Source organism: Cnephaeus nilssonii (assembly GCF_951640355.1).
Source record: "Cnephaeus nilssonii genome assembly, chromosome: X".
Classification (NCBI taxonomy): domain Eukaryota; kingdom Metazoa; phylum Chordata; class Mammalia; order Chiroptera; family Vespertilionidae; genus Cnephaeus; species Cnephaeus nilssonii.
In genome coordinates, this window is record NC_137071.1 from 110,652,769 (window position 1) to 110,664,084 (window position 11,316).

General features: G+C 42.9%; 1 protein-coding gene across 2 annotated transcripts in view; it reads left to right on the top strand.

Moving 5' to 3' along the window:
* The window catches only part of ZDHHC9 (zDHHC palmitoyltransferase 9), a 35,771-nt gene extending 28,829 nt beyond the window's left edge, over positions 1-6,942 (top strand). For both annotated transcript variants that reach the window (XM_079765164.1, XM_079765163.1), the window contains 2 exons: positions 84-180; positions 1,347-6,942. In XM_079765164.1, the coding sequence (XP_079621290.1) occupies positions 84-180; positions 1,347-1,460 (211 nt within the window). In that variant the 3' untranslated portion in view covers positions 1,461-6,942. The remainder of the gene's footprint in view (positions 1-83; positions 181-1,346) is intronic.
* The last annotated feature ends 4,374 nt before the right edge of the window (positions 6,943-11,316 follow it).

The window sequence follows — 11,316 nt, forward strand, 5'->3', positions numbered from 1 at the left end:
AGGTTTATGTTTTTCAGTTCAGAGGGTGGGTGGCTGGAGGGGGGGAATGGGAAGTGCTTTATTAACTGTCCTGTCTCCTTCAGTGTGCTGGATCGAAGAGGTATTTTACCACTGGAGGAAAGTGGAAGTCGACCTCCTAGCACTCAAGAGACCAGTAGTAGCCTCTTGCCACAGAGCCCAGTAAGTGTTCCCAACTTTAAGATTTTAAGGCTAAGCTGGTGATGGAGAGTGTAGGCTAAATTTACACCTTAGAGATACAGTTAGGCAATTTCGTGTTCAATAGCCCCAGCTTCCCTGTCTCTGCTTTTGCTCTGACATTGCCTCAGATCTTTGTGCCCATGCGGTATAGATTAGGATCTACTCATTTCTTCGACATTCTACTGTGCTAGATGCAGGATACACTAGTGAACAAGGCAAAAAGCATGTCCCTGCTCTCAAGGACTTCACTGTCTAGTGAGGCGAATGCTTTTTGTAAGGTAGATAATTGTTCTCTACTTTGCTTTTCCTATATTTTGAAGTTTGTTTTTTGAATTACAGCAAACGCATTTTTATATTTTATTATCATCATTTTGAATATAATGTTTATGATAAGTCTGGTCTTAAATCATAACAATTTAGATTAGTAATTCTCAGTTGAATGTGGGGAAAGGTGATATTTTAGAATCGCTCTGGGGGCATTTTCAAACATATAGCATCTGAAAATTTTGCTACCCCATTCTCTTTGGTTTAGAATCACTGTTCTAGAGAGCCAAGTGTTAGGGCAGAAACAAGATTGAGACCCACTGGGTCAGGCCTTGTTAGACAAGTACATTATAACATTCTCTTGTGAAGGAGAGGGGCCTGTGTAATGATCTGTGGTCTCTATTAGTATTATTATGAATACTAATGGAAGCATCTCTCCATAACAGTTAAGAATAGAATTCAAAGAAACATCAGTTTCACTCTGCTGAGAAGACAAGAATAGTTTGGTCTTGGTTCTGAGTTTGGTGCCGGTGGTTGCATATCTGTAACATCAGTGTGGTTGATGGGTTCAGAGGAAGAGCTCAGTGTCTACTGATTATCTCCACTTGGATTTTGAGGGTGGGCTTTTTAAAAAAAATTTTTTTATTGATTTCAGAGAAGACGAGAGAAGGAGAGAGAGATAGAAACATCAATGATGACAGAGAACCACTGATTGGCTGCCTCCTGCACGCCCCACATCGGGGATTGAGCCCACAATCCAGGCATGTGCCCTGACTGGAATCGAACCGTGACCTCCTGGTTCATAGATCGATGCTCAACCGCTGAGCTACACTGGCCGAGCAAGGATGGGCTTTTTATTGAATTTGATATATTTTCCTTCTTAGGCCCTAACAGAACATCTGAGCTCAAATGAGATGCCGGAGGACAGCACTCCTGAAGAGATGCCACCCCCGGAACCTCCAGAGCCACCACAGGAGGTAGCTGAAGCTGACAAGTAGCCCATCTATGGAAGAGACTTTTGTTTGTGTTTAATTAGGGCTGTGAGAGATTTAAGGGGAGAAGATAAACCTGAGACAGAGAACAAGTAAGCTGTTTTTCTTTGATCTTTATTCAGCCAATTGCACACTGGCATTTTCTTGCTGCAAGTTTGTTGTTTTTTTTCCTGGACTCAAGGCAGTCATAGAAGATGTCAGTGACCTCTGGTAACTGGACAAATGGGTCTCTTGGGCCCCTGCACTAGTTTTCCATGGAGTCTTCTAGGGCTCCCCTTTCTTCCCTCCAGATCTTAGCTCTCCTGCTTGGCGTGGTTGGTCCATTTGTGGGGTTAAAGGTTTTTGAGACTGGCACAGATCCTCTCCAGCCGCTGCATGGCACGAGTCCAGAGGTGGTCACAGAGAACTCTGGCTAGGGAATCCTAACTGGATTCTTGGGGCTTCATAATTAAAGAGGATGGAGAGTGGGGTTGGAGGATTCTCCTGGCTACAAAGTGCCAACATTGCCCATAAATCCTTTCAGGAATGGGGCAGGTAGCTTCCACTTGTTGTATTTATTCGTGTAGTTTCTCCTTTGTCCCCCATCCACTTTCTAACCCCCAAGCCCCACTCTTTTCCAGTTAGAGATATGTAAGTAGTTGCAGTATAGATAACAATTTACATGTCTTATAGATTACCCAGAAACTTTTTAATACCTGTGCTATTCTCAATAAGAATTCATGAGATGCCAATGGCATCACCCCTTGTATTCTCTGTCTCTTATCTCCTCCTTTCTCACCAGTCCCATTTAATTTGTTTTCCTTCTGACTCTTGCTCCTATTAGGAGCAGGAATGGCAGTAATAAAAGTCTGCACTTTGGCGATTCCTCTCCTCAGAATAAGCCCGAGTGCTCACTTAAACACTACACCCCCCAGACTCCCTGTGTGAGGCCTGCAGAGGCCCTGAATGCACAAATGGGGAAACCAAGGCACAGAGAGGATCTCCTCTCCTCTCCTCTCTCCCTATGTCCCCTCAAAAAAGAAAAAAGTAAAAAAAGACAACTAGTACTTCCAGTAGGCCTCGGCTGAGTGAGGAGGGAAAGCCCAGCACTGCTGCCCTCCCGGGTGACCCACTCTAAGGCCTTGGCCCACCTCGGGCTTGATAACCACACCAGGGGCTTCCGCCAGCCTCGTTCTTCCAGCACTTCCACTTCCACAGGCAGAGTCCCAGAGCCACTTCACCCTGGGTGCGGGCTGTGACCCCCCCACACACCCCGTCAGCTCTGCTCAGGACCTGCTCTATTTCAGGGAAGAAGATTTATGTATTATATGTGGCTATATTTCCTAAAGCACCTGTGTTTTTCTAAGCCAGGGTCCTGTCTGGATGACTTACGGGGAGGGGGACGTGTAAATCAGAACTTTTAATCTATTTGAAAGTGATTAAACTGTGTCCAATGCAGACTGTCTGCCTCCTCCTTCCCCTTCCATTTCAAGAATCACCATGGGGGCGTGAGTGTCTTTGTGTGGTAGGGTGGGATCGGGGTGGGGGTAGAAGGGGTTTCTAGTTACTACCCATACTTCCATTTTCTGGGGGACCCTTGAGTGGGAGAGATAGCTCCCAAACTCTCCATAGATTTCTACTACATTCTGGGCCGATGCTCACCTTATTCTGGACTCTAAAGAAAGGGCTTTAAAGGCATTATACAATGTTAACATGATGGGGAGGGTTGGGGGTATATTCACTTAAGAGAACAAGTTCTTTATTGAGATGTTGTGTTTATGCAGATGAATGCTGTTAATTGTAAATGAGTCTTGGTTATTAAAGGAGGCACATTAGCGCCTCTCCTGGGAAATACTTTGTTAGTGATCTTTTACAAGTGATGGTATATATTTCATTTTAAGTGGTCTATAATCAAGACTCCTTACCAATTCTTATCTTACTCTTTCCAGTTAATCAGAATGAATGAAATTTGGCTGCTTCCAGACTTTTCTCTATCTTTTTATTTTTCTTATACCAGGATTTGAGTTGAGAGAGAGAGAGAAAGAGAGAGAGAGAGAGAGAGAGAGAGAGACTCGGATTCCTTTCTTCTCTGCCTCTACTTTACCATTCTCTTTCTGGCTCTCTCAGTCCTTGTAGTTACATTTTAGTTAGTTCAAAATAATGCCAACACTGGAGAGTCTGGAAGCTATTAGATTTTTCCAGTTAACCTGCCACTCAAATGAATCTCTTTTTAGTCATTTCTGAGCCCATCCTGTCTCAGCCCATCTTCTCTCCTGGATTAGGACGGATTTCTCTCCTCCCTTAACTTACCTCAACCACTCTTCTGCTGACCCTTACGTCAGTCAGAGGAGCTTTCTCTTTCTAAGGTGAAGGGTCAACACGGAAATCTATCTCTTGTATGAAATAATATATTTTATTTTTCTGCTTCTTCATGCTTCCTGCTCTCTTTCTTTACCTATATAACTCTTCTGTATTTAAGACCTTGGCCTGAAGATCTATTCCATTCATACCATGCACCATCTGGGACTGTCCTTCATTTGAGTTTTGATCAGAGGGGAGATTGAAGAATTGGTCTTTTTAAATGGCTTGCATTCTCTCCGTCTCTTCCCTTCCTTTGCATTCCTTCAGTTTCCTATGCACCCCCCTTCCCCAGGTGAGGATGGTTGGTACAGGTCCAAAACCTTTCGGGGTTGGTGGGGTTTGGCTCTTTGGGGCCATTTCTTCATGTCCATTTGGCTCTGGGGCCCTCCTTGCCCTAGCAGAAGGCATCTGCTCTCCCTTTGCTTTTTTCCCCAGGGGCAAGTGGTGGGTTCTAATTCTATAGCAGCTAAATTCCATTCTTCCTGTGCTAACCTACCTGCCTTTATCCCAAGGGCCCTTTTCCTACTGACCAAATTGCTTTACCTTTTTGGGGAAAGAAAAAGTATTTTGTTTTTAAATCTATTTTCTAACTTAAATGCAATTTAATATGTAAATCTCTGCATTTGTGTGTGAACCTACAAATATGTATGTGTGGTGGTTTTTTCACTCTCTGGTATTTCTTAATAAAGAACCCTTTTTTTTTTTTTTCGGGGAAAGCCAATTAATGAAGAAGACTTGAATGGTTTTAGAAATACAGGGATGTGTGCTTCTTTGTGCTTCTGTCTCATTTCTTTACTTGTGCCTAGCATGAGTGGCTGGCCCCCTCCCCCACCTTTTGACCCTCTTCCTTTGAGTGGGCTTTCAGCCTAGTGGGGCAGAGAGAGGAGCTTGTCTAGTGTCTGGTACCCCTCTGGGACCACTTGGGTTGGCTAAGTGGTAACCTAGCAACTTAGCCCCCATCCCTCTCTCTATGGCCTGGCCCTGTTAGTCCTTTTCTTCCAGCTCAGTTTATTTTATACTCCTGAGGCTGGGGCCAGGCTAGGGAGAATCACCAAGTGATCACAGTAAATAGTTTTTTAAAAATGATAATTTGTTTTCGTGCTTTGGTGCTATTAAAGAAGAGCAATGTTTCTAATAATTCAAAAAACATTTGTGTCAGTTTTGAGAAGACATTCTAGCCATCGCTTGCTATTCTTAGGTGATAGGTTTTAGAAATAGTATCAAAGGCTAAAATTGTGACTATCATTACCTTTAAAAGATGCAAGCCCAACTTGCAAAAAAAGATAGTCATTGTAGATTTTATGTTCCGAATAAATATGAACGGAGAATGGGAACTAAAAATCTGTATCTGTAAACTTTCAAATGGCATATAGAACATCAATGGAAGTGGGAAAACCTAGTGTAATTAACTGGGCCTAATTATTATACAAATAAACACAAAACATGTTTTTGCAGTTTTAATATATACAGTGAATTTCCAGGAATGCAACCATTGTGTAAATTCAGGGAAGATGGTACTTTATTTTGTTCAAAACTTTAATAACATTTGTGACTTTTGAAAATCGTGTCACCAATAGCAATGCCATTCATGGATTTTTAAGTTGCCAATATAATGTACCTGTATTCATCTTCCTTTGTAGCAGTTGAATCCACAGTGAATCTACATATGTAAGTGGAAGCATCTGACTTAAAGTATAGTATTGCCCAGGCATTTACATATTGAAATACATATTATTTTACTATAAACTACTTTCCCTTTATTTCTCCTTTATATTATAGTTAGTGTATTATACTGCTCTTCTGGAAATTATGTGTATATGCAGGTTATAATAACTATGAAATTTCTTTCAGGGTGGCAAAGGGTTTATTACAAAACATTGTATATACCCAGGGAGGTTTGGAGCTGACAGGGTTGAGAACCATTGGACTCTCAAATGTCCCTTTCTACTTCTAAATAGTTGGAAAACTTAGAAAATAAACAAACCTCTTCCTCCCTTCATTCCTGTAATGTGCTTTTTAATTTTAAAAGTAACTCATGTCCATTATTGAAAATTGGGAAAGTATAAGAAAGTAAGAAGATTTTTAAAAATCATCCATAACCTCATTACTAAGGTATAATAATCACTGTCAGTGTTTTGGTGTATTTCTTTCTAGTCCTTTTCATGCATGTATATTTTTAAACATAACTGGAATTCAACTATGAATATAGTTTTGTAATCCTGCTTTTTTAAATTAGCATTTTTCATATCATTAGAAATTATTTCTTCATGATTCCATAATATATACATAACTCTTCCCCTATTGTTAAGACATTTAGGAGTTTCCCATTTGTCATTATTATAAATAATTCCATGATGAGCTTTTTAAAAAAATCTGTGAACATATCTATGATTATTTCCTTAGGATAGATTCCTAGGAGTGAAATTACTCAGTCAAAGGGAGTGTTCTTTGAAAGACTTTTGGCAAATATGGCTAAATTGCTTCACACAAAGGCTGTCCCAGTTTGTCCTGCCAAGTAGTGTCTCAGAGAGCTTGCTGCATGTCTCATTTAAACATTTAAACACATCTCATTTAAACATTCCATAATTTTATCATTGTAAACTGGTATCTCAGTATCACTTAATTTCTATTCCTTTTGTTAATAATGAGTTTAAACATTTCCCCACATCTTCCTTTGCCTTGTTTCTTGCCATTTTTATTCTATAATTTGGCTGTCCAAATCATGTGTTTATTTTTCTTCTGGTATTAGGGAATTTGCTACTCAGTTCATAAATTGTGAGTTTGATAGCTCACACTCCACCATGGGCCAGGAAATGAGGGGGCCATGATTTAGAAGTGGTTTTACAATTCTGGAACCTGGAGTAGAATTACTTCCCTGACATTTCATGCCTCGTCACTTTCCTTTTTTAATATATTTTTATTGCTTTCAGAGAGGAAGAGGGAGGGAGAGAGAGATAGAAACATCAATGATAATAGAGAATCATCGATTGGCTGCCTCCTGCATGCCCCACACTGGGGATTGAGCCTGCAACCCGGGCATGTGCCCTGACCGGGAATCAAACTGTGACCTCCTGGTTCATAGGTCGATGCTCAACCACTGAGCCACCTCAGCCCGACTCTTTGTTGTTGTTAATTCTCACCTGAGGATATTTTCTTCCGTTAATTTTAGAGAGAGTGGAAGAGAGGGAGGGAAGCGGGGGGGGGGAGGGGAGAAACATCTATATGAGAGAGATACATCAATTAGTTACCTACCACAACTACATGATCAGGGCCTGGGGATTGAAGCTGCAACCCAGGTATGTGCCCTTGACTGGGAATTGAACCCTCGACCTTCAGTGCATAGGCCGACGCTCCAACCACTGAGAAACACTGTCCAGGGCCTCCTTCACTTTCTTCAAGCCTGCTGCCCCTGTCCATTTACAGCTACCTGGCTCTTCCAACATGACTAAAAGCATTGTACTTTTTTGCTCAAATTCAGACATGATGATTATCCTACCTAATAAAATGGTAATATGTAAATTACCATCACTTCGCTACGCCCACGATTGGGCCAGCGGGAGGCACAGGGGGCGGGACTCGGGGTGGCCGGGGTAGCCGATTGGCTCAGCGTCTGCGCCATGGCTGTGCTGCGGAGCAGAAGGGGCCTCTGGGGCAGCGAGCTCACGTCCCGCCTCGGACCATCAGAAGCGTGGGAGCTGGGTGCCTGTCTGCTCCGGCACCATGCTTTTCAGAAGCCTCCGCCGAGCTGGAGGCTTCTGAAAGGCCTGGTGCACCAGCGGACAGGCGCCCAGCTCCCCCGCGATCGAAAGCGAAAGCGTGTAGGGGACCCTACACGTACATGATTCAATCATGCACTGGGCCTTTAGTTTGTTATAAAACCCAGGGTCTGTTGGATGATATCCCTGAAAGGAACATATTGATCATGTAGCCGGTGCCACTTGCACTCACTCATTAAATTAAGTACTGTGACTTACCACAGGTCACATAGACAGTTACTGGTAGAGCTAAGACCAGAACCCCAGATGCCAGGACTTCCTGTCAGAGAGCTTTCCGGCATAACCCAGGTACAGACAGATAAAGGGGTTTGAATAACTCCAAGTGTCACTTGACTGAAATGAGCCTTTCTTTCATTTATTTAACATTCAATAAATACTTGTTGAAAACTGACCACGTGTTAGGGTTAACTTTAGGAGAAATTGCACTGCTGATCCCATTCTCTTGTAAGTGAGTTGAGACCTAGCAATGATATTTAGAAGTTTTTTGGTGCCATTTTGGATTCATTTGACCAATGGTCTCTCCATTTTAGGCATAGAGAGGGCTTGCTATAAATAGTTGAGCTGATATGGGGTGGTTGTTGGGTTTTGTGTTAAACTTAAATCTCTTAACTCTCTCTCCACACCCCTGCACTTAGGTTGAACTGATGGTGGGGTTTCTTTAGCACAGGAACTCAGGAAGTTGCCTTGTCGGTTCCCACAGTCAAGTTGGCTGTCCCTTTGTGAGGGCCACTGCCTGGGCTCTTTCTGACGCTATCCCTGGCAGGTCCCAGAGGCAATGGTATACAAATGCTATATTGGTAACTGTGAAGTTATAGGAAAAGGTGAAGCCTACATATCAAGTGCTATAGAATTCCTTTATTTAGAGCCTTCCTAGAGGAGGAGTTTTGGCTGGGTCTAGAGGGGAGGCAGTTCCTTCCCACTTGATTGTGTTGTTGGCTGAATAGTATAGAATGAGGCTGAAGTTGTGTGAGAAGCGAAGGTAGCCTCTATTGTGAAGGAGGTGGGAGAGCCACTTCTTTTCCCTAGCTCAGAAACCTCATACCTCATCCTGAATTTCCTGACTTGGCGGGGGGAAAGGTGTTGGATCTCACTGAGACTATAGTGATCAGTACCCTTTTTTCCCTTTAAAAACCTCCTTTAACTTTGTTGGGTTTTTTTTAATATATTTTTTATGGATTTCAGAGAGGAAAGGAGAGAGGGAGATTGAAAGAGAGAAATATCAATGATGAGAAAGAATCATTGATCGGCTATCTCCTGCACGCCCCACACTGGGGATCAAGTCTGCAACCAGGCATATGCCCTGACCGGGAATGGAACCACGGCCTCCTGGTTCATAGGTCAATGTTCAACCACTGAGCCATGCCAGCCAAGCTAAATCATTCTTATTTTCAGAAATGTGTATGTATGTAATTACCTGAAGTCAGGTAACTAGTAAGTAGTGGAGCCAGGATTCGAAGACACTTTAGTTTAATTCCAAAGCCTTTGCTCTTTGTCACTACACTAACCTAGGGGTCCAAGGTGAGATTGGCCTTGAAGGAAGTGAAATGTAGGTACAGGGTATTGTAGATTTAAGGAATCCATTCACTGAATGTTGATTTTATGGGTATTTCATATACACTACTTTATTCAATCTTCGTAACAACTGCTTGGTGCTAATATTGTTATCCCCACTTTATTGATGGGGAAAGTGAGACTCAAGGAGCTTAAGTGACTTGTCCAAGAGGACCCAGCTAAGTGAGTGACAAAGCCAAGACTTGAACTCAAGTAGGCCCTAACTCCTAACCGCTAGGCCTTACCTGCCCTAGAGGAGCTCCACTTGCTGTCCCAGGCCCAGGAGGACTCAAGGGCAGAGGAAGAACCCCACTGCCCTCTTTTTAAAAATATATATTTTTTTATTGAGTTCAGAGAGGAAGGGAGAGGGAGAGAGAGATAGAAACATCAGTGACGAGATGGAATCATTGATCAACTGCCTTCTGCATGCCCCACACTGAGGATCCAGCCCACAACCCGGGCATGTGCCCTGACCAGGAATTGAACCATGTCCTCCTGGTTCATAGGTTGATGCTCAACCATAGGCCCCCATTGCCCCTCTTGAGCCAGCCCCCCCACCCCATCCTTCCAAGGGGAGCTATAGGCTACAGCTACCTGGGCCTCTGACATTCCAGGCTGGGGGTGGGGGTATAGGGTCTCCATCTGTGAAGATAGCCTCTTGGACTCCAGATCTTGGTTTGTAGGGCTCAGGGAGCCACTTTGCATCTTCTGGATGTCCATGGGGCTGGACAGGAGGGTTCAGCAGCCCTGCCTGGAAAAAGAGCATTGGGCCCTGGGCTGTAGCCCCACCTGGCACTGTCTTTTTGGCCTGCAGTCTTCATTTCCTTGTTGCCCCTCTTCACCTGCACTCATTAGAGTCCTTTCAGCCTGCATTCAGCCTATAGACCCTATAGCTCCTCCAGCCCCCTCCCCAGGGCAGGGGAGGAGTTCAAAACATACTTTTCTCAGCCTGATTTTTCTTTTTCTGATATTTTCCTTTCCCCAGATTAGACTTAATAGGTAGGTGCTACCCAGGGTTTTAAAAGGGTTAGGAATCTCCTTGGTGTGTTTGTGGTTTTAAAATACTTTGGGCATTATTCACTTCCACTCCCCATCTTTCCAGAAGCCTGAGCCTAAGGCAGCAGGATAATGACGTTGCTGCTACCCCAAATTAGAGGCCAGAAGCTTGGATGTATTGATTTATTTAGTTCCCCCCAAATTAAAATATTTTCCTTTTTAAATAGATATAAAAATAATAGATAAAAAAGGGAAAAATAGATACTTTTGAAATGGAAATAAAGCAAGAATGTAGAAAGTGAACACTTCTCTCCATTACTCCTCCAATCACACCCCACAACCCCCAGCTCACCTCACAAGATCATCACCAGTTACCGTTTGATTCAGATCTTTCTGGTCTTAATTCTTGTGTATGATTTTCTTTTCTTAAAATAAATCACCCTATAATGTTTTAGCACTTGCTTCTTCCCCATAACATAGCACAGACTTCTATTACAAGAACATTTGTATATTATTGTATAATTTAAAATATTAAATTAAACAATAAAAAAATTACAAAGATTTTCCCTGTGTCAAATATTTTTTTACAACATCATGTTTAATGACTGCATGGTATTGCGTGAACGGACCATAATGTATCTAGTTCCCCATTTGTGTTATTTTCAGTGTCTTACAGATAAAGCTGTTGCAAATACCTTTGTCCATGTATCTGTGTGTACTTGTAAGGCTTTCTGTGGATCGAATCCATGGAGGGTAATGGGTTAAAGAGTGTTAAAGGCACACTACAGAGGGTCAGATTGCCCTTTGGAGGGCTGGGGGGGGGGGGGGGGCTCTGAAACCTTGTTGAACTTCCTACTCAACCTCAATCTGTCTGCTGCTCAGTTTTCTCCTCTGTAAACTGGGAATGTGAAGGTACCTACCTTGGGGATAACATGATGATTATGAGAAGAAATGCAAAGCGCTTGATGCCTGGCAAATGTGTCAGTACTCACTAAATTAAAGCCATTATTCAGTGCCTTTGGGGCTTTGAGGTCGCCTGGGCTCCTCCTTGCTTCTTTGGTGAAGATAATGCTTATAGTTTCCTGAGGCCCACTGCCACTTACTGCTGTGGGGCGAGTGCAGCTGAGAACAAAGCCTGGAAGCAGAGTGGCATTGTCTTCCCCTCTGGTGGCAGCTCACTCCAGTTTGTCATCTCTCAT